The sequence below is a fragment of the Ornithorhynchus anatinus genome, chromosome 2, assembly GCF_004115215.2.
Source record: "Ornithorhynchus anatinus isolate Pmale09 chromosome 2, mOrnAna1.pri.v4, whole genome shotgun sequence".
Lineage (NCBI taxonomy): Eukaryota > Metazoa > Chordata > Mammalia > Monotremata > Ornithorhynchidae > Ornithorhynchus > Ornithorhynchus anatinus.
The window spans coordinates 80,508,450-80,531,968 of NC_041729.1; the positions used below are offsets into that span (position 1 = coordinate 80,508,450).

At 40.9% G+C, this 23,519-nt stretch overlaps 1 protein-coding gene across 1 annotated transcript in view; it reads right to left on the minus strand.

Annotated features, from left to right (window-relative positions):
- Positions 1–325: 325 nt before the first annotated feature.
- The window catches only part of RAB32 (RAB32, member RAS oncogene family), a 36,975-nt gene continuing 13,781 nt past the window's right edge, over positions 326–23,519 (minus strand). Inside the window, exons 2-3 of the mRNA XM_029082590.2 lie at positions 5,894–6,171; positions 326–2,240 (exon numbers count right to left, since the gene is read on the minus strand). Coding sequence (XP_028938423.1) covers positions 2,091–2,240; positions 5,894–6,171 — 428 coding nt within the window. The 3' untranslated portion in view covers positions 326–2,090. The remainder of the gene's footprint in view (positions 2,241–5,893; positions 6,172–23,519) is intronic.

Consider the following 23,519-nt stretch of genomic DNA (forward strand, 5'->3'; position numbering starts at 1 on the left):
GCTTCACTTGCTCGGCCCAAAGGGGCACAGAATCAGGATGATGAGGGGAGATCACTATCTCTTCCACTCCATCTATGCTGCCTCCCTCCTGAGCCTTTGCCAAAGCAGAGAACCCAGCCTATAAGTCACTGATTGGGAAACAGCACGGTGGAGCTGGGACCACAGAAGGAACTATCAGTGAGGGATTGGATACTCACGGGAAGTGAGGTTTATGCATCCCAGGATACATCAGTATGATGGATCTCTGGATTTTATGTAATATGGTTTTAAGGAAGCAGGATCATGCCTCTATATATATATATATATAAAAAAAAAATTAACACAGTTCTGATTTACAGGCAGGTTAAAGTTTAATTTGTGAACATAGTGCTATCACATTCTGTTTTCTGACAAGTCTATTTTCTATAACCTACTAGTTTGAGGCAATAAGCATTTAATTAATTCATGAACAGTTACATATAATAGAAATGTTCAGGTTTTCTGTTTGTAAATTTTTCAAAACTGAGTAAAGTACAGTGCTAGGTGAATAGACTTTCTCTAAGGGAGGTAAAAAACAAATGCTCTCTGCCATAATTTCTGAATAGTCCACCAGGATTTTCAAGTTTAAATATTGAATACCCAGTTCTGAAGAAATAGAATATATATTTGCATGAAGTGAATTATTTTAAATAAGAGCTCATGAAAGGTACCCAGGTAGTTAGGTCAGGAATTTACTAAAGATCAGTAAGATGCATTATTCATCAAGAACAATAAACTCAAAATAAGCATGGGAAAATAGCTGTAGCAGAGCCATTATTTAACAATTGAATTTGATATTTAATAAGACCAGAGCTCTCAGCCACTGCTTCAGCTTTTCACAGGCTATGTTAACTCACTTATGAGGAAAACATTTAATTATAGCCAGTTTTTCAAGGTTTATGTTTGTAGAAACTGTTAAGTCTCTAAAGCTGGACATGGAAATAAACGTATTCTCAAGTGTGCATGACCATGTTATTCTCAAACATTATCCACAGAAAGAAAGGCTAGTCTAGGATGGACCTCTACTGCTTTAAGGGAGAGTTGGATTGAGTTTCTAATTTTGGACTTCTAGTTAATGTTTGGGATATAAAAATTAAAGAAGAGGGACAGGAAAATAGGAATAAAGTTTAAACCACAAAAAGTACCCTCTAGTACTGAAGACTTACTTAGGAACCATCCAAAAAAATGAATACAGTGATGACCAGATGGTGACAAAGATTATCTAAGGGAAGGTTTTCCTCTCTAACCTCAAATGTCTCCTCACGCCACACTTACTGGGACAAGTTCAGCGGTAAGAGGGTTGAGTTGAGGAGAATACAAGAACACTGTGCACTTCAACAAAGAGGGGAAAAAAAGGAGTAAAAAAAAGCACTTTGCAAGAGTAAAAGGAATACCCAGACATCTTCTTACTAATCAAAGTTTCTACATGGTTGATACAAGTGTGGGAGGGAGGGTGATGATTGGAAAAACTTGAAGGGAAGAAAAAAAGGTAAAGGAATGAAGTTGTGCATGACATCTATGAAGTGAAATGTGAAATTGACACTGGGGATATTCAGAAACTGTGTTGGCTAGCAAATGAGTCAACTGCCAAAGGCAGTGAAATACTTGAACATGTGAGGTTGGAAGGTCCTTCAGGCTCTAAATGCCCGAGACCGTGACTGAAGGCAAAAAAATCCCCTTTATTAGGTTTTTAGCAAAGTCTGGGCATCAGACTAGAGGCACAATATCTAGGAACATACAGTGCTCATTTTATTCATTTGGAGGTGTCAACCTAAGCCTAATCTTAAATGAGGTTTCTCATTTTAAAAGGGAATGTAAAAAAAGTGAAAGTATAAACACTATCCTCAGTCTTTAAATTGCAAGGAAGAATAAACAAACTTTGAACTTGCTAGGTGCACCTCCAGTGTAAAGAGAATTTACAAAATATTCCACCTCATAAAAAAAGTGTAAACGCAATAGTGTCACTTTTAGCGAGCACCTCAAATGCAGCATCTCAGTAGGAATGCAAGTCTTGACACCAATTCAGTTACAATCACAAAAACGCACACACACAAAGATAGTAAGGAACACCATTAGCAGCACTGGGATTTACTCTCTGCCTTTAAGGGATCCTGGTCCAATTTTATTTTACCCACATCATTATCTTCATTAGGAAGGCTTTGATAGTTTGCCAATATTTTCTCCACCAAGAATCGAGCTGCTTCTTCAATGTTGATGTTATCCTGGAAACAAATGAAAGGGAAAATGTCTTACTGATTCATTGTTGCATGTCCTGGAACTGTCAGAGTTTGAAGAAAAAGATTACAAAACAGGAACAGAGTAATCTCATAGAGTAACTGGTTCATTAAAAAATGAACAGACAAATTCTTGGAGAATTTATTTAAAACTGCAGAACATACCATATGGGATCAGACAGTTTCCCATTCAACCCAGAATTCTTTCTCCAGTAGTGGCATCAAAGGGAAGTTGGAAGAAGAGTATAATGGCTGCCCTAACAGTAATGGATGTTCTATTTATTATTCTTAATTTTTCCTTAAATCCCGACTTTAAAAAGCACATCATTAAACAAACATCTCCCCTTCGTAATTCTAGTTCATTTTAAACTTTGATACTACCATGAGCCTAAACAGCCTTGTCATTCAAAATCAGTGTTGGCACACAAAAGGGAAGATGGATTTTTTTGTTGGACATTTCAACTTCGCAATTTTAGGTTTGAAACCTTTGAACACTGTGGTTCAAGATATAGCAAGGGTTTCTTCATTCCTCTAGTGCTCACCTTCTCATTGTGCCTCTCTCTCACCTGTCTCACTGCCAAACCCTAGCCCACATCCTGCCTCTGCTCTGGAAGGCCCTCCCTTTTAAAATCCAACAGACAATTACTCTCCTCCCTCTTCAAAGCACAGTATTGAAAGCACATCTCATCCAAGAGGCCTTCCCAGACTAAGTTCCACTTTTCCTCATTTCCCACTCCCTTCTGCGTCACCCTCACTTGCTTCCTTTGCTCTAACCCCTCCACTGCGCCCCAGCCCCACAGCACTTATGTACTTTATTTGTATTGATTTCTGTCTCCCCGACTCTAGACTGTAAGCTCATTGTGGGCAGGGAATGTGACTGTTTATTGATGTACTGTACTCTCCCAAGTGCTGAGTATAGTGCTCTGCACACAGTAAGCACTCCTTACAATTGAATGAATGTTGTATTGTTGGTATTTAAAAAAAAAAAAGATACAGTAGCAGAAGGTTGGTGGCTGAAGAAGTTATTCCAAATTCTCCCAACACCCTATGGAGTAATAGTTAAAAAAAAATATTTCCTACAGGGACTATACAATTTATATTTTTGTACTACTAGTCTATGGGATTTATGCTGCACACTTGATAATCTGTGTTTTTAAAGCAAAAATATGTCTCCTTAGGAACAAATGTGTCATACAATGTATAATCAGTTAGTGTTGAATAGCATTGAATTTGTTAGCACACCCCAAGGAATCAATAGCTAATATCTGTGTCACTAAAAGAAGTTGCCAGATACAATAGAAAAGACTAGTAGTTTGTTATTTTTCCCCCGACACCTCCCTGCATCCACATTCTATGCAAAAACAAATTAATTTTCACTTGTCCTCCAGTATAATCAATCAGTGGTATTTGAACACTTACAGTGTGCAGAGGAGAAGTACATTACAGGGTTGGTAGACACATTCTCTACCACATTCCCTGCCCCACCCTTTCCCCCCCACCCCCACCAACCTGAATTTTATATAGCCTCAATTTCCAAGCTGTGGTGACTTCGGGACAGGTTTACCAACCAGCTATAAATTCACACAACTGGGCTCACTGCCGCCAAAAAAGACTGGCTCACTGAAGCTCTTCTCCACAGTGTTTAACTGATAATGAATTTTTTTTTTTTTTTTTTTTTTTTTTTTTTAACAGGCCCTAGGTACAAGACTAATTTATCTCATTATTATGGACAGTCTGTGATTCTGCTAACAGACAACCCTGGTGCCACTCTTTTAGTGTTTTTTGACAGCAGGTGCAGCTGTGTGAATTTACAGATAGTTCATTCAACTGTATTTATTGAGCCCTTACTATGTGCAGAGCACTGTACTAAGCACTTGGAATGTACAATTCGGCAACAGATAGAGACAATCCCAGCCCAACAATGAGCTCACAGTCTAAAGAGAAACTGCAGAGAAAGAGGGGTCAGTTTTGAACCCTCTGCATAAGGACTGTATTTGAAGCCATGGAGGTGGCAACCCTCTGTGGGAATGAGGATAGTCTTCTTCATTTCTTCTAAGAGACAAGGGCACATTGGCCCATTCTAAGGATTTGCTTTGGTTTACCTTCCTGCCCATTCTGTGTTGGTTGCTGGTAAAATTTTGCAGCACATTTACCAAGCTATACAATTAGCAAACATCTTGCCTCAAGAGTTTGATCACCAGAGCTGACAAGATGAAAAATTATTGCGCACTGGTCAACATTCAGCCAGTGTTTTTTTCCAAAGTTGACAATTCAAAACTATATTTAGGAAGCAAAGATCACAGGTAAGACTCCAAGAAGAAATTCATCCCATACCATGTCACATTTTTAGACATTTTAATATGAGATGATGCACTTATTATATGTTTAATACAATTTATTGTGAATTAAGCTATGCTAGCCGAACTCTTTTCCTGAATTATGATTCAGTGGACACACCACCATTGTTTTAGCCCTTAGTCATCACCAGATATACTCATCATTCTGTGAAGAGTATCTTTAGCTGTGGGGACCTTCACTTTCATAACCTGCCAGGTCAGCCGAACTGTGGATGTGTTTCAGGGTGGGAGATTCCTGGCCTGTACCTGTGGGTAATTTAGAGGTTACGGGATACACTCCAGAGCTTGTATATGGGCAAGGGAACATATCCTGATTCTACTGTATTAAAGTCTCCCAAGCACTTGGTACAGTGCTCTGCTCACAGTTCTTCAAATGCCGTCGTCGTGTCCAACCCATAGCAACTCCATGGACACACCCTTCTCACAACATCCTATCTTTTGTCATAAAGTCGTTCTGGTATGTGTATCCATTGAGTTTTCTTGGTAAAGATATGCAAGTAGTTTACCATTGCCTCTTCCACGCAGGAGGAACTTGAGTCTCTACCATTGTCTTTGATCAAAGTTTTGATCATTTCATCATCCGCCTTTGACTGTTTCCCAAGCCGTTGCTGCCCAGCACAGGTGAACTGAGACTGATGCTTTGGTTTAGACCTTTCCATTATGGGTAGCCCTATATAGCATAGCTCTAAGCTTCATCAGTATATGCCTACTCTCCTGCCATGATAATAATAATAATAATAATGGCATTTAAGTGCATATTCTGTGCCAAGCACTCTTCTAAACTCTGAGCACTGTTCTAAGCGATGACGTTGATTTACAGTAAGAGCTGAATAAATGCAATTGATTGGTACAGATGGTCTCTCAATAGATGGGACTTCAGGACTCAGTAGTCCCAGGAATAATTTGGAGTTGTGAGGCTCAGACTGGATTTCCAAAATGCCCAGCAGGTTTTAGACATGCCTCAGGCTAGGAGTGTCAGTTGGCACAACAGAGGGGATACACTGCTTGTCTCCAGATTCTACCTAGTAAAGCCTGGTTGAGAATATATTTTTGTCAATCAGGGTTATAAGCCCTCTAAACTATAAGCTCATTATGAGCAGGGGCTGTGACTGCTAATTGTTTTATTGTACTCTCCCAAGTGCTTAGTACAGTACTTTGCTCATAGTAGGTGCTCAATAAGTACTACTGACTCACATGCTGTTTTAGGGCAATAGTTGTGTATGAGTGTTATTGTTTCACTCCCCTTCACCGTTAAAATGATGGCTTAGTTTCTAAAAGCCTTACCTTTGCAGAGGTTTCAAACCACCCTGAAAAGCCATTTTCTTTGCAGAACTGGTCCATTTGAGAAAGGTTCTGGCCACTGTCTTTTTTCTGGTCACACTTGTTGGCTAATAAAACCGCAGGGATAGCACTCCCATTTGGAAGCTGCACTTTACTGTCCAGGTCATTTTTCCACTTGGAGACTGCTTCAAAAGTGGAGCCCCTTGAGATATCAAAAACCACAAAAGCCCCAACTGCCTCTTTATAGTACACTCTTGTCATGTTTCCAAATCGTTCTTGTCCTGGAATGGAGATACATGAGAAGAGCAATACGTTTTTAAAAAAGTCTTTACAATTTAAAAGTACATTTATATAAGCCAAGCCGTTTCAGATTAATAGGAAGGAGATATGGGAAAAAAATATATACAGTCTGTTTTTCTCAGATTGCTAAATCCAAAACACCCACTTAATTTTTTGCTCATCTCTAATTTTTACATGCTGCAGAAGTTCCGCTACCACATGTACTCAATCAACCCATTTTTTTTGTAATCCCCAAACAGGGGAGGGGCTATAATGTAATAATTAATTCTAGTGATAAGGGAAGGAAGACAAAAGAATAGAAGCAAGGAGGGCAGAAGGGGAAAAGGAAGAGAAGTGTAAGGGGGTACTTCTATTGCCCTCTCCTAAGTGCAAGTACTGCAATATAATAGGCATTCCTTCTTTTCCTTCCACAGTGCAAATGCACAAGTTTCATAAAAAAGCCTTTGCAGCTCAATTCTGTGTGTCTTGACTTCACTTTCTTCCCACCCTGGCTCAAGTCTTCTCCTCTTTCTGTTGCCTACTGCCCACCTCCCCCTGCCCCCCCAAAAAAGAAAAAAACTTTCCTCCTCAAAAACTGAGGGACCGGGAAGGATTGTATGGTGAAGGCAATTATGTGAATCAATAAAGTCCATTTTATATGAAAGGTAGGAATAAAAGCCAATCAGAAAGCATCCTTGGGAAATGTAAGGTTTTGTGAGGTGAATTTACATAGTATATAGCAAACATGACTTAAGTTGGCAAGGGTACAGGTACTTTATTCTAAGAGGTAAAATAATTCTTTGAATCTTTGAGAAAAAGTGTTAGGTCTTCATGGACTACTTAAACAGGTTATCAATAGTTACAAAGTAAGAAATAGTGCAATTAGTGGTAGCCTGATGACTTACTGCATGTCACTAAGGTAACTGGTCATTCATTCATTCAATCATATTTATTGAGTGCTTGCTGTGTACAGAGCACTGTACTAAGCACTTGAAATGTACAATTTGGCAACAGAGACAATCCCCACCCAACAACAGGCTCACAGTCTAAAATGGGGAGACAGGCAACAAATCAAGTAGTCGGGCATCAAAACCATAGAGTAATAAATAATATATACAAATATACACAAGTGCTGTGGGGAGCACAGCTGAGAGCTCACCTCCTCCAGGAGTCCTTCCCAGATTGAGCCATCCCTTTCCCTCTGCCCCTCCTCCCCTCCCCATTACCCCTACTCCCTCCCTCTGCTCTACCCCCTTCCCCTCCCCACAGCTCTTGTGTATATTTGTATATATTATTACTCTATTTTATTAATGATGTGTATATATATGTATATATATATATATATACATATACACACACACACATATATATACACACATACACATATATGATTCTATTTGTCTATTTTGATGGTTTTGATGCCTGACTACTTGTTTTGTTTTGCTGTCTGTCTCCCTCTTTTAGACTGTGAGCCCATTGTTGGGGAGGGATTGTCTCTATCTGTTGCCGAATTGTATATTCCAAGTGCTTAGTACAGTGCTCTGCACACAGTAAGTGCTCAATAAATATGAATGAATGAATGAAGGTGGTAGAGCAGAGGGAGGGAGTAAGGGCAATAGGGAGGGAGGAGGAGCAGAGGAAAAGGAAGGGCTCAGTCTGGGAAGGCCTCCTGGAGGAGGTGAGCCCTCAGTAGGGCTTTGAAGAGGGGTAGAGAGTTAGTTTGGCAGATGTGAGGATAGAGGGCATTCCAGGTCAGTGGTAGGACATGGTCCAGGGGTCAACAGTGGGACAGGCGAGAACGAGGCACAGTGAGGAGGTGAGCGGCAGAGGAGCAGAGTGTATAGGGTGGGCTGTAGAAGGAGAGAAGGGAGGTGAGACAGGAGCGGGCAAGGGGATGGAGAGCTTTGAAACCAAAAGTGAGGAGTTTTTGCTTCATGCAAAGGTTGATAGGCAACCACTGGAGGTTTCTGAGGAGGGGAGTGACATGCCCAGAGCGTTTCTGTAGAAAGATAATCCAGGCAGCAGTGTGAGGTATGGACTGAAGTGGAGAAAGACAGGAGGATGGGAGTTCAGAGAGGAGGCTGACACAATAATCCAGTTAGGATATTATGAGAGATCGTACCAGCAAGGTAGCAGTTTGGATGGAAAGGAAAGGGTGGTTCTTGGAGATGTTGAGAAGCTGAGACCAGCAGGTTTTGGTGAGTGATTGGATGTGTGGGGTGAATGAGAAGGCAGAGTCAAGGATGACACCAAGGTTGTGGGCCTGTGAGACGGGAAGGATGGAGCTCGCGAAGGAGATGGAGATTGAATGAATGGCCAGAGAGATAAGAGGACCAGGAGACAGAGTCCGTGAAGCCAAGGTTGGATCATGTGTTGAGGAGAAGCGGATGGTTGAATAAATGAATGAGATGTGTCTTCAATATAGCTTTGAAGGTGGGGAGAGTAATTATCTGTCTGATATATGAAGAGGGAGGGCATTCCAAGCCAGAGGCAGAGAGGTAGGTGGAGAGATAGACAAGATCGAGGTACAGAGAGAAGGTTAGCATTAGAGGAGCGAAATATGTGGTAGTGTGTGAAGTCGGAGAGTAGGGAGGTGAGTTTAAAAGGGGCAGGGTGATTGAGTGGTTCAAAGCCTATGGTAAGGAGTTTCTGTTTGATGCAGAGGTGGATGGGCAACTAATGGAGATTTTTGAGTGGGGAAAACCTGGCCTTAATATTTATGAAGAAAAATGATCCAGGCAGCAAAGTGAGATATGGACTGGAGTTGGGAGAAGCAGGAGGCAGGAAGATCAGCAAGATGCAGTAATCAAGGTGAGATAGGATAAGTGCTTGGACTAATGTGGTGGCAGTTTGGATGGAACTGTAGACTGTAAACTCATCCTCTAGACTCTAAGCTCACCGAGGGCAGGGAACATTTACTGTACTCTCCCAAGTGCTTAATACAGTGCTCTTAACACAGTAAATGCTTAATAAACATGATTGAATAAATAAATAAAAAAATCCAAATGCCATAAAACAATAATTCGGAAAAAAAAAAAAGAAAAAAGGAGCTAGGTGCCTACATTTCCCAGCTGTCCCTGCAGCTTCAAAAGAAGTTCACTTTCACAGCCAGGGGTAGGGGATAAACACACAAAGCTATTTTTGCCTTATAAGAAACTTCCCTAACTCCAAATATTTGCCTTTGTTCCAGTCTGCTTTGGACTGACTGACTCTGCTGGTGGAAGAACCCCTATGTCTTATTCCCAATATAACTCGAGGCCATGTGGGGAGCAGTTTTTTTTCCTCTCTCTCTGCTTAGCTACTCCTAGTGTAAAACAAACCACAGGCAAAAGGACTTACTTTGAGGATTTCTGATTCCATTCTTTTTCCTAGCAGAAGCCTTAAAACAAACCATCCATGTGCTCTAAGAATCTGGCCAGGCATTTATAAAATTGCTTCTTTATCCTCAAATTAATCTTTGTGTGTTTTCAAATCTCAGTTGGGGTTCCAACTGAACCTGCTCTCACATCCTTTTAACACTGTACTTTTGATTAAGCATTAGCTACTGGCCATCACTCTCTCTGGGAAACTACTTCAGACACGTGCATCAGGGCTTCTGTAGAATTTCCCCTAGAATCTTAAGCAGGCTTTTCCCACCCCTTATTCTTCTTGAGTGTGCTAAGTATAGGAGGGTTTGCCTTGTTTCTGATTCAGTGAAAAAAGACCCCATGCAAATCCAATAGTAGATGTGATTTCTGACCTCAAAAGTCTTACAATCTAACAGAGACAGTGAAATAATTTACAGATGGGATGCACGTCAATAGGTACATAAGTGCTAGGTGTTTATAATTGGTGTAGCAGTGGTAGAGCGGAGAATGTAATCTGGTTAAGAATGAAAGAGAAAAACTAAATTGGGGAAGGCTTACTATAATTTCAGAAGATCTTTAAATTTGAAAAAGAGCTGTGATCAGGCAGATTTGAAGGGGGAAAGAGTTCCAGAATGGGGAAAGGCATGAGTAAGAGCTCAAAGGTAGGGGAGAGGAGAACATGGCACAGTGAGGAGGTTAGTTTGAGAGGAATATAGAGGATGAACTGGAGTGTGGTAGGAGAAAGGAGTAAGCTAAAACTATTTCCGTTATATATAAACACATGCATCTTTCTAAGTCGTGATTTCCTCTACCTCTACCTTATGCATCAACCCGGCACTTAGATTTTCACCCTTTATTCACCCCTCCCTCAGTCTCACATCATCATCTATGTACATATCCACAGGCTGTAAGGTTGTTGTGGGCAGGAATCATGTCTACCAGTCTGCTATATTGTACTCCCCCAAGCACTCAGTACAGTGCTCTGCACACAGTAAGAGCTCAATAAATACAATTGATTGATTGATGTATTTGAGTGGTTAAATTTTAAGCTGCATCACCCTTTACTGGTACTAGCAAGTGCATAACCATCCAGAGAATATACTCGTTTCTACAACTTTCAAAGTCAGTGTGTTTTTTTTCTTTTAAATGGTACTTGTTTAACACTAAGTGCCTGGCACTGTAGTAAGTGCTGGGGTAGATATAAGATAATCAAGTTGGACACAGTCCACGTCCCACTGGGGGTTCCTAATCAATTCCCATTTTACAGATGAGGTAACTGAGGCACAGAGAAGTTAAGTGACTTGCCCAAGGTCACAGCAGAAAAGTGGCAGAGCTGGAATTAGAACTCAGGTCCTTCTGACTCCCAGGCCCATGCTCTACCCACTAGGATATGCTGCTTCTAGATCCATAGTTAAATGAAAATTGATACTTAAGAGATCATGTGGAAAAATGCAGGCGAGTGAACTTTTAGCACAATTATCCTTTGATAACTCCTTCCTTCTGGACACAACCGTAGTCAACATGACAAAGGAACAGTCTGGGGCATATTTATTAGAATGAGGGTCAAATATATTTTTCCATCTTCTCTCAGCAGGCACATTAGACATATCTGCTTTCTCATGCTCAGACTGTATTACCAACTCAAATCTGGGCAGCCAACTGTTTTAGTTTTTAATTTGACTACATATGCTGACATTTTAAATTGTGGCAGCCTTCCCTCATTCATTAACATTTATTAAGCAGCCACAGTGCATCTAGGCACTGTACGGAACATGCCACATGGCCTGATAGAATTTATTACCTACCCGATCCATGAGTTTTCTTACAAAAAATTATAATAATCTTAAAACAAAAATTTTAAGTTTCCAAGAATTTCAGGAATGCGATGGGGGTTGAGGTAGGAAAAACAGTTATCTATGTCAAGGAGTAACTTTTTAGATGGATTCTTTAGGGTCCACCCCTTGTTTAGAAGGGGAGCAAATTGTGGGAATAACAAAAGAAAGGAAAGTGGAAAATATGATATAAAAATGATTTAGTGGTATTTATTGATGCTAACTGTGTGCAGAACACTGTAGTAAGCACTTGGGAGAATACAGTAGACTTGGTAGACACATTCCCTACCCACAATGAGTTTATAGTCTAGAGGGACAGTTTCACTTTTTCACACCATTCTCCTTTTAGGTGGCCTAAAGCCCAGTTTTTAGCTGGTCTGTCCTCCCTGTTGGTATGACTCTGGGGTGGAGCACATTTACACTCCATATTTGATTTTTCAACACTCAACCTCCCTCTGCTTTGGTTCTTGTTGCCAAATTCCAGGGTTCAGAAGCAATGTCCTAATTCACAACGAGCTGGGCGATGAGCACAATGGCTATGTAACGAGTGAGAGGGGACAGGACCCCTGGAGAACTACTCTATTGAGAGAGCTTCTGTAAAATGTTGCCTGAGACAGCCTTGTTATGCTGTACATCCAACGTAACACAATGTGTCAGTGTTCAGGATCCGCAAGTGTCGTCACCAGTCTATCATTCCAACTCAGTGACTACCCTTAATTGGTTTGTCTTCATTTGTAAGCACTAAAGGGAGCGGGGTTAAGTCATCCATGAAGCACTTCCTCCAAATTATAGGAATTTTCCTGACAGTCTGAGATTCCTCCTCCATTGGGCAAAGGCATATTCAGAATAAAAACTTGCGAAGTTGTACATGATGAACAAATTTGGTTAATAAATCAGATTTCATGCCCTTCTTCAAAATAACAGTAATAAACAGCACAAAAAACTGCCCAGATACACCTTAAAAGTCCTTAAACTTTCATCCAAAACAGCCACAGCTACCCAACAGCCACCTCCTGCACTACCACAAAATATAGGTGTGGAAGGACAATACTTTGTTTCTGCAAAAAGAAAAATAGAATTATCAAATTATTTTTTCCAGATATAACCATCATGGGGAGATGGGTTATGGAAAAAACCCTGGAGTATTCATCACTAGTATTTACTGAAAAATTATGGTGTGCAGAGCATTGTACAAAAGTACTTGGGTGGATTCAACAGAGGTAATAGATACAATCCCTGCCCTCACGGAACTTGCAATCTAGTGATGAGGGGAAGGGAGGGGGTTGAGGGAGGGACAGACACTGAAATAAATTATTGCAGGTAGGGAGAAGTGATGGAGTTTAAAGAAAAGTGCCTAAATGCCATGAGGGGGGAGTGGATGGGAGTAGAGTAAGGATTCAAGTGCACTGGGACTTTAAGTGGCAAGAGGGTAAATAAGAATGGGGAGATTAGTCAGGGAGGTCTCCTGGAGAAGGTGTGATTTCAGAAGGGCTTTGAAAATGGGGAGATCCGTCATATACCGGATATGAAAGGGAAGGGGATTCTAGGTGGGAGGTAGGACAAGACCATTAGGACAATGATGAGAGAGATGAGAGTGAGGCACAGTGCATAAGGTTGGCATTATAGAGGAGGTAGTGAACAAGCTGGGTTCAAGTGGAAGAGAAGCAAGGCTAAGTAGTTGGGAATAGAGTTGATAGGATGCCTTAAAGCCTATGATCAGGACAGGAATGGGCAACCAAAGTACTGTGGTTGCCCAGATTTTCACAAAAAAGATTTTGCTAAAGGAATGGGTAAAGAATGAGATAGTCATAATTGTACCTGTTAAGTGAACAGGCCAAAGAAAGTCTGGTAAACCTGATCTGGACTCTCTCCCAGCTCCAATTTGAATTTGCGTATCACTCACACCACGTTTCCCTATGAAACAATGGCAACTGTACATCTCATTAAGAATTCAAAGTCCTATAAGCACATTAGGGAAGAAAATAGACTTGGACTACAGCCTAGAGAAACTGTTTTCCCTGCACACATGAGGGAAGAAAATAGATCTGGGCTACAGTTTAGAAAAACTGTTTTCCCTGCCTCTCTTTGCAACTACTGAATAGGCAATTGATTTACTGTAGTTCATCTCCAACTAACTACTCCTGTTGCCTTCTGCCTTGAACAGGAGGAATGCTGAGAATTTTAATCTTCCCATGAAAGTCATTAACCAGCTAAGGGAGTTGTAGTGTTGTAATTATGAAGAAATGAAGGAAAGGGTACAGTAAAGGAACGTTTGCTTCAAAATGACACTCAATTTAGTGCAGGACAGTTTTTTTCTAGAGCTAAAGTTTGATTAAAAATTCCTACTTAGATTTGATATTGAATGAGTAATTAACTGATAGTACCAATATTCAGTGTGAAACACCTTCTAAGGTTATGTACATATCTTCTATATGCTTATAGTAATGTCTGTCTCCCTCTCAAGGCTGTAAACTCATTATAAGCAGGGAACGAGTCCACTGATTCTGTTACATTATACATTCCTAAGCACTCAGCATGCTGTTCTGCATATAGTAAGCACCCAAATACCACTGACTGAATTACTGAATTTACTACTGGTAAATCCCATTTAGCGTTCTTAATTCGATCTAGTGTTAAATGAAAGTGCTAAAGTACACGCAGTCCTACTATCCACAAGGCTGCTGCCCTGCACAGCCTCCGGTTAAACGAAAACTACACTACCTATTCTGATGCTACATGTATGCACTTTAAGAAGTTTTGTAATGGTATTTGTTAGGTGCTGACCATGTGCCAGGCATTGTACTAAGCGCTGGGGTAAATACAAGATAATCAGGTTGGATACGGTCCCCGTCTTACAAAGGACTCACAGTCTTAATGATTTCTGCGACATAATAATAATGTTGGTATTTGTTAAGCGCTTACTATGTGCCAAGCACTGTTCTAAGCACTGGGGTAGACATAGGGGAATCAGGTTGTCCCACGTGGGGCTCACAGTCTTAATCCCCATTTTACAGATGAGGGAACTGAGGCCCAGAGAAGTTAAGTGACTTGCCCACAGTCACACAGCCGACAAGTGGCAGATTCGGGATTAGAACTCATGAGCCCTGACTCCAAAGCCCGTGCTCTTTCCACTGAGCCACGCTGCTTCTCCATCATGACATGGCAAGCCCAAACAATCTTGCGTTGTTGGAAGAGCTTCGCTAATTGTGTTCTAGCCAAGATGCAAATTGAAAAACACACATTATGCAAAACTGAATATCTAGTTTTCTATAGGAAATGTAAAGTACACTAATGTACTTCCAAGATTTGTAACTGACCGATATAAACATAATACTTAGCAAATATAGTTAACACATGATAAAAAGTCATATACTAATAATAAAAAGATTATTGAAGTGTTGATATACAAATATAAAAGGCACAGCAATATTTTACCCTCTCTGCTGACCCTACCTAACCAGAAACTTTGCAATAATAGATGTAATGGACCTAAATCGAGATACCCAAGCACATCATTATTAATTATAAACATTATGATTAAACCAGGACTGGGCTAGGTGCTACGGTAAACTGTACACTGTACTAAGCACTAGGGTAGATAGAAAATAATTAGATTGACATAGTCCCTGTTCCACATAGATCTCACACACTAAGGGGTTGGGGTATCGATCAGCCATATTTATTGACTGCAGAACCCACTAAGCACCTGGAGAGTACAGTATAACAGAGTTGGTAAACATTTCCTACCCACAAGAAGCTTACAGTCTACAGATAGGAACTCCCACTCTATATGGTAAGAAGAACAGGTAGTCTCCATTATGCATATGAAATGTAGATAGGAGAAGCAGCATTTCCAAGTGGAGAAAGCCCAGGCCTGGGAGTCAAATGAACCGAGTTCTAATCCTAGTTCTGCCAATTGTGACTTTAGGTTAGTCACATAACTTCTCTGTGACACAGTTCCCTCAATCAAAAATGGGGATTCAATACCTGTTCTCCCTACTACTTAGACTGAGTCCCATTTGGAAACTGATTTTCTTCTATCTACCCCATTGCCAAGTGCAGTGCTTCGTACATAAGTGCTTAAATATCATGATTATTATGAAGAAAATGAAGACCAGAATAGTTGACAGACGTGCCCAAGGTCACAAAGCAGGCAAGTGGTAGAGCTAGGATTAGAACCCAGGTCTTCTAACCCCCCAGTTCTATACTCTTTCCACAAGGTCACAGTACTTCTCTAAGTGGCATTTGCGGGATATACCGGCAGTTTTATGCAATGATGTCAAACAGAATGGGAGGGGCAGGTGAATTCTTCCCAACCTCTTGGAAACCAAAATGCCTGAAGCCAGGCCTGGCTGGACCCTCACAGGATGAATGTTGGGGTGGAGCTGCCTGCTTCCCACCCAGCAGGAAATAAGCCAATGGAATTTGTTATTATAGTAAATTATTTACAGAGAAAATAGGAATCATTCAAGGATATGGGTAAAATGTAGAGGTGAGAAGCCCATGTTGGACTATTAAAGGGAAAAGCTAGCACACTAACACCCTAATGGGGAATGAACAATTTGGCAAATTATCAGGTAGACTATTAGTGGGCTGGTATTTGAGGGTGAACAGGGTGCACAAAACTGTTTTAAGCATTGGATGAACAGGGGATAGAGCTATAACCATGAATGCCAGGCCAGAAGACACGTACACTCAGTGAGAATGAAGGACAGAAGTCCCCATGCTAAGCTCCATAGTCTTACACATGCCACCCAGTTAGCTGCAGTTACTTGAGTCACAAACGAGGACACAGACAAGCAGACAAGTTTAATGTAGAGTGACTTCTCAAACCCATACATGTGCACAGTTTACAAGAATTTGACAGGCATGCTCTGCTGTGCTGTGTTGGAGAAAATTAAATAGTCAAAACACACACACTGTCTGCCAGAAGAGTTTTCAGTTACCTGAATCAAATGGACTTTTAAGCCAAATGCCTGAGAAGTCAGAGTTTGCCAGTATAACAACAGCTGTGCAATTTCCATTAATAATTCATTAATCAGGGTAATCATGCTATGATTTAATCTGAAAACAAACAATATCCATTATCACTGGCTAATTATCACCACAGATATACATCACACCTGGAGAACAGTCTTGGCAAAGGATGTTAGCTCATTCGTGACTAAACTCTAGTACACTCTATAAATCTTAATGATTTTCTCTACTGACCACTCAGTGAACATGGCCACATAGTCTATAATAAAGGAAATTGTCAAGTCTCTGCCCTGAAGTTTAGAGTTAGTGATTAAAAGTTGATTTGGTTCACACCTTTACTGCAGATGCATTACTTCAGCAGTGACAGTACCTTAGGACACCCCTAAGCAGCAGGACAGGTGTTGGAATGCCCAATTGGAATCAGGCTATGGAGATTGTCATGAAACTAATTATTTCTACACATCCCTAATGACTGCCTTGTACATGCACTCTGGAGAATGAAAAGGCCCCAGTCTCAGAGACAATGAAGGAACCCTGAAGATAGAACAAGAACTTTTCAGTATGCTTCTCAATACATTTTCTACTATTGAAGAGGCCCTGCAAAACAAACATATTCCTCTGACTTTTAGATATGGCACTTGCCCCAACAATTTGCGTAGTCACAACTATGAAAAATGGCAGAGCACCTGAATTCAAGGGCACACCTATGAGTTGGTTAGGGACACTACTTAAACATTTAACACAAGTTCTTCCACACTATATGAAACTCTTAGGAGAGCCTCAGAATCTCAGAGAGGCCACCATCATCACTCTCTTCTAGAAGATGAAAGGTCAGATTATCATTTCTTTCCATTCCCGGCAAGATGACAGTGATTATGATAATGATACTTGTATTTCCGAGTGCTTATAATAGGGCAAGGCTGTTCTAGACTGTAAGCCCATTGTGGGAAGGGATAAATACGATTGAATGAATTGTCTCTCTTTATTCCTGAATTGTACTTTCCAAGTGCTTAGTACAGTGGTCTGCACACAGTAAGCGCTCAACAAATGATGGAATGAATGAATGAATGATGGGAAGATAAAAGATAATCAGATGGGACACAGTCCCAAATAGAGCTCAATCTAAGGGGATGGGAGAACAGGTATTTTACCCCTTTTTGAGGCACAGAGGAGTTAACCAACTTAACCACGGTCATATAACAGGCAAGTGACAGAAACTGGGATTAGATCCCAGGTCCTCTGACTCTCAGGTCTATGCTCTTTCCAGTAGGCTAAGGAGCCTCTTAGCCAGAATACTCCAGTATTGACCACTACAGAGTATAACTGACCACACTTTCCCAGAATTCCAGTGTGGCTTCAGATCACTGTGTGGCACAGCAGGTGTGACTTCTGCAACACATCAAGTATGGTTAAAGAGCAGCACCAAGTCCTCTCAACAAAAGCATTTGAAACTATCCATCCATAGATTTACACTCTGGAAACTACTTAGGAAATTCGGCTGACCTGATAAATCAAGACTTTGAGACTACTTCCCAACTCCATGGCTGTCCATGACTGAGCTAGGGGTACCCTTTTCTGAGCAATTCTCCAATGCAAATGGAGTACATGATGCAGAGATGTGTAATGGATCTGTTCAATTCGTTCTACACAGCCACACTGGAAGACTATTTATTGTCATTGTTCTCATCTGTCCATCTCCCCCGATTAGACTGTAAGCCCATCAAACGGCAGGGACTGTCTCTATCTGTTGCCGACTTGTTCATCCCAAGCACTTAGTACAGTGCTCTGCACATAGTAAGCGCTCAATAAATACTATTGAATGAATGAATGAAAAGACTCAATAAAAGACCTAAATTTAGTTGTTAATGCAGTATCATAATTCTGTAGACACCACAGATGCAATGATAGACATGGTAGTAGAAAACCAAATAAATTAAATAGTATTTACTGAGCACTTACCACTTACTATGTGCAGAACACTGTACTAAGCACTTGGAATGTACAATGTGGCAACAGATAGAGACAATGCCCGCCCAATGACGGGCTCATAGTCACAGCACATGCTTGGGCAACTATCAGACTGTGGCTGAGGCTGGTAAAGGTCTACAGAGCTGTGGAATTGTCCAACCCTTTCAATGGCTGAGAGATCTCGACAGGTATCACAACATCCAGCTACATGAGCAAGTCCATCACTGTCACTTGTAGGCCAAATAAAACATCAAATGGCAGAGATCGCAAGTGATGGATTCCTCAAACCAAATTAGCAATTTAGTATTGACACTATGCTCACAGCAACACAGCTGCATTGGGTGAGGCATCTGAGGAGGAGCAGGGAAAAACTGACATCTGGTATGCTGAAACTAGAAAACTAAAAGAAAGAGAGCCAGAAGAAACCATTTAAGCAATCAGGAAAACATAGCCTCAGGGGCTGTGTCTCCTAGATGAAATCTGGGACTGGGACTTCTGTGCATAGAGCAGCATGGCACACTGAGTGACTCTTCTGGTTTAGAGGCTTCATGAGGAGAGTGAAGCAAGGAAGCAAAGGAGAAAACAGGACAGAAAGCTACAAGCATCGAAAATGACAGCAAAGTCCAACCTTTTCTGTGCACACAATGCAGCTAGAACTGTGGGTCCCATATTGGCCTTTTTTAAAAAATGGTATTTGTTTAGTGCTTACTATGTGCCAGAAACTGTTTTAAGTGCTGGGGTAGATATAAGCTAATCACGTTGGACACAGTCCATGTCCCAAATGGGGCTCACGGTCTTAATCCCCATTTTACAGATGAGTTAACTGAGGCAGAGAAGCTAAGTGACTTGCCCAAGGTCACATAGTACATAAAAATTAGAACCCAGCTTCTCTCCCAGGCCCATGCTCTTTCCACTAGGCAGTGCTGCTTAAGCAGCGTGGCGCAGTGGAAAGAGCACGGGCTTTGGAGTCAGAGCTCATGAGTTCGAATCCCAGCTCTGCCACTTGTCAGCTGTGTGACTCTGGGCAAGTCACTTAACTTCTCTGGGCCTCAGTTCCCTCATCTGTAAAATGGGGATTAAGACTGTGAGCCCCACGTGGGACAACCTGATTCCCCTGTGTCTACCCCAGAGCTTAGAACAGTGCTCTGCACATAGTAAGCGCTTAAGAAATACAAATACCAACATGAACCCATGGATAAGTTTCACTGTCAGTGAGGTTGTCTTAAAAGACAACTATATAGACAGAAAGTCATTCAACATTCACAACGATGAGGACAAGGATAGAGAACATGACTGACAGGCAGATTTACAAATAGGAAAGGGATGGAATTAGGTTTTCCTTCAATGCCTGAATATCTGATGAAATGCCACGATGTGCAAGTTGCTTCCTTTGAATGACTTGTCGGCTATGTGCAGAGCACTAATCAAGATATTAGAGAGGACTGCTGGTCTCATAGTGCTTACAATCCACTGAGAGAAGGCAAGTAATAAAAAAGAACTCAGGGTCCCAGGGGGAGGCAGGTTATTTTTTAGGCTAACTGTCATCAGAGCCCTGAGTAGTAGGAGGTGAAGAGCACAAATACTGCTGAAGAAACCTTAAAAATCTGACATTCAAGGGAAGAAGAACTTATTCCAAGGGTATAAATAATACTGTAACATCTTCAAGCACAGAAATTATGTCTGGAGTAGTTGGAGTAGCAGAGTTGTGTCCTAATCTGGAAGCTTAGTGAATTTTGGTAAAAAGAATCATGGTTAAATGACCTGAGGAAGAGGCACAGAGGATGAAATTCTAAATGGGCGGAACTGCCATTTTACAGAATTATGGTTACTTTGCTTCTCTTGCTGCAATGATGACATGAAATGAATCAACTTGGCACACAAAATGAAAACTCTATCACTGTCTCCAGAAGTCAATCTAATCTGCCCAACTCCATTTCAGGGTTATTTTTGCACCACTCCCAGCCCCTTGGGGTCCCCAAATCCCTCAGCTTCCAAACTCTTCACTAACACATCTGTCCTCCCTCCTACTTAGACTGGGGGCCAGCTCCATATGGATTGGGGTGTGTCTCTGATATGAATTACTTGTATCTACCCCAGCACTTAGAACTGTCCTTGACATACTAAGTACTTAAAAACCATAATAATAAAAAACATTTTCTGCTCCACAACTTATCACAGGAGAATAACAACTGGGGAGCTAGTGTTGTGCAGACAGTATTCTAATGGGACTAGAGTGTATTAATTGCTCACTCTGCCACAGCAAAGATGAATAAAAGTTAAAGCCATAACCCAGAAAGCTTCAGACCTTTACCAACCACCCATAAAAATCCCTTTGCCTGGGCCTGGGCCTGGATGAGAAGCAGCGTGGCTCAGTGGAAAGAGCACGGGCTTTGGAGTCAGGGCTCATGAGTTCAAATCCCAGCTCTGCCACTTGGCTGTGTGACTGTGGGTAAGTCACTTCACTTCTCTGTGCCTCAGTTCCCTCATCTGTAAAATGGGGATGAAGACTGTGAGCCCCACGTGGGACAACCTGATTCCCCTATGTCTGCCCCAGCGCTTAGAACAGTGCTCGGCACCTAGTAAGCACTTAACAAATACCAACATTATTATTATTATGTGCATTATACATCCATACAGAAGATCCCAATTTTCAAACCATTTTCTATTCCCTTGCATTTTAGACGTGAAGCTCCAAAATAGTTACCAAACTAAGTACTGCAGGCTAAGAATTTTGACACACAACAGGACAGCTATGGGCCTTACTTATCTCTCCTAAGGTCCCCTTCAGCACTGCTCCCATGGAACAGATGCTGCCACTTTCAATCCCAAAAGCTAAAATTTAATTCCAAGATTAAATCTCTGGATTTCACACAATTTGCTTTCAGTCTCAAATCCCTATAAAAATGCAGCTCTTTGGTTTTATTCTATTGAAAGAAAAACAGCAGTCTTTAATAGGTTACCCACCAACACACTGAACCTGTGTGTCAGTACCACTTATTTCCTCCCCTCCTTTCCCCCAGTCTCTCTACCTTCCCTCTATTATTATTATTATTGTTGTTATGGTACTTATTAAGTGCTTACTATGTGCCAGGCAGTATGCTAAGCACTGAGGTGGATTCAAGCAAATCAGGTTGGGCACAGTTCCTATCCCACATGGGGCTCAAAATCTTGATCCCCATTTTACAGTGAGGTATCTGAGGCCCAGAGAAGTGAAGTGACTTGCCCAAGTAGTAGAGCTGGTATTAGAACCCATGACATCTGTAGCCATCCAGTTCCAAAAAAGTAGTTTGGAAAAATGCTGTTTCTTCACAACTAAGTCACCCTTACTCCAAGAATCACCTCCAATAGGAGATTTAACTGGAGTGAGTTGAGATCCTTGTACTCTCCCAAGGGCTCTAATACTTTAACACAAAATTTTTATGCTCCCTGATTCACTCAGTGCAGATTGAGAAGAGTCAGACCTGTTGGACTAGACCTTACCTCATGGTTTATTGTGTCTGATTAGACTGATCAATGATTGATATTATTTTGTGTTCATGTCAAGTTTTAGATGATTTGCTCTACAGTCCCATCCAGGCTCTCTCTGTTATTAAAGATTAGGGAAATGGATTTCAAAACTTTTCACCCATTCCAAAGTCCAACCATTCCCTTTCGATCCATCTGCTCAGTCTGTTTTATGACTAAAAATTCTTCTAGATCTTTGTTCTGAAGCCAGATGATTTTCAACAGAACACATATTATTCCATCAATTTCATAGGTACCTACTTTAAATATAGCTTGATATGTAATAATAAGAATTCCACTTCTTTTGAATAGTAGGTGTGTTTCCCCTTTCTGACTTTATTCTTTACACGTACAAAACCCTAGAGAAATAAGTTTCCATACAAGTTCGTAACCTAATATTCATTCAATCATATCTATTGAGCACTTACTGTGTACAGAGCATTTACTAAATACAATAGTCAACACGCACATTTCCTGCCCACAATGAGCTTACAGTCTAGAGGCCAGGGAGGGTAGGACAACTGGGCACTCTACCCTACCTTGTTTTTTTTGTATGGCAGGCTGAATCCAACTTCCATACTTGCACACAATTGTCATTTTCCTCTTTCATTGACTTTTTTGACTGTAAAGCTCCTAAGAACTAGGGTCCTGTATTTTTTTGGTCCAATTCTCAGCACTATGAATGTTGGTGAATGTTGGTCTGTTACTACTATCATGATTATCGTTAAGAGGAGAAAGAAAAGGGAGAGCAAACAAAAGAGAGAAAGAAGCTTAATGATTTAAGATCTGGTTGTGTTGTACTGAATCTCTCTTGAAAAAAGTAGGCTTCGTTATGCCAGAATGCATGTTTCCACCCAGATTTGTCCAAAAAATTGTAGGAAGTTAGGGAATGTGTCTCTAATAACATAAGCCTGTTCGGATATAGGATGCCTGTGTCAGAAGAAACTATTTGTGTGTGTGCTGCTGGGCACTGAAAATTAAGTGTGAGTTTTCTTTAACATGGGGTGATATAAGTACTGGAAGATAGTTTTAGGAGCCCTCCACTACAAGAATTCCAAAGGAGAGGGGTCAATAGAAAGGTCTCAGGACTAGAGTCAGAAGATCCAGGTTCTAATGTCATCTCTGCTACTTAAAAGCAGTAGCAATAGTATTTATTAATCCTGCTGTGTGTTCCTGGGCAAGTCATTTGACTTCTGTATCTCATTTTCCTAATCTGCAAAATGGGATTAAATACATGTTCTCCTTCCTCTTCTACTGAGAGCCCCATGGGGGAAAGGGACCACGTCTGCTCTGATTGCATTATATCTACCTCAGTAGCGACTAGTAAGCATTTTTAAAATACCACATTATTATTTAAATGGAGATTTCTAAGTTGTAGCACAAAGTAAGTTTTAGAAGTCAATTGGAGCCAAATGCTTTAGTTTTCCTAGCCTTTTACTGTGCTTTCAGTTTGTGTTTCAGAGAGCAGGAAATAGTATGGCAATCTTGTGGTAAAGACAAAACTCAATGGATCAAGCTAGAAAAGTGACATTTCACAACACCCAAGTTTAGGGGGATGTTTATTGCATATATAGTAAAAACAATAAATGGTTAAAGTCAAATTGGGCCATTATAATGATTAACTTTAAGAGGAGTTCTAAAGAACACATTCTTTCTCTTCCTCCAACTGTCCCTAAAAAAAGGACACATAATTTTGGAAGGAAAATAGCAACTGAAAGAGTC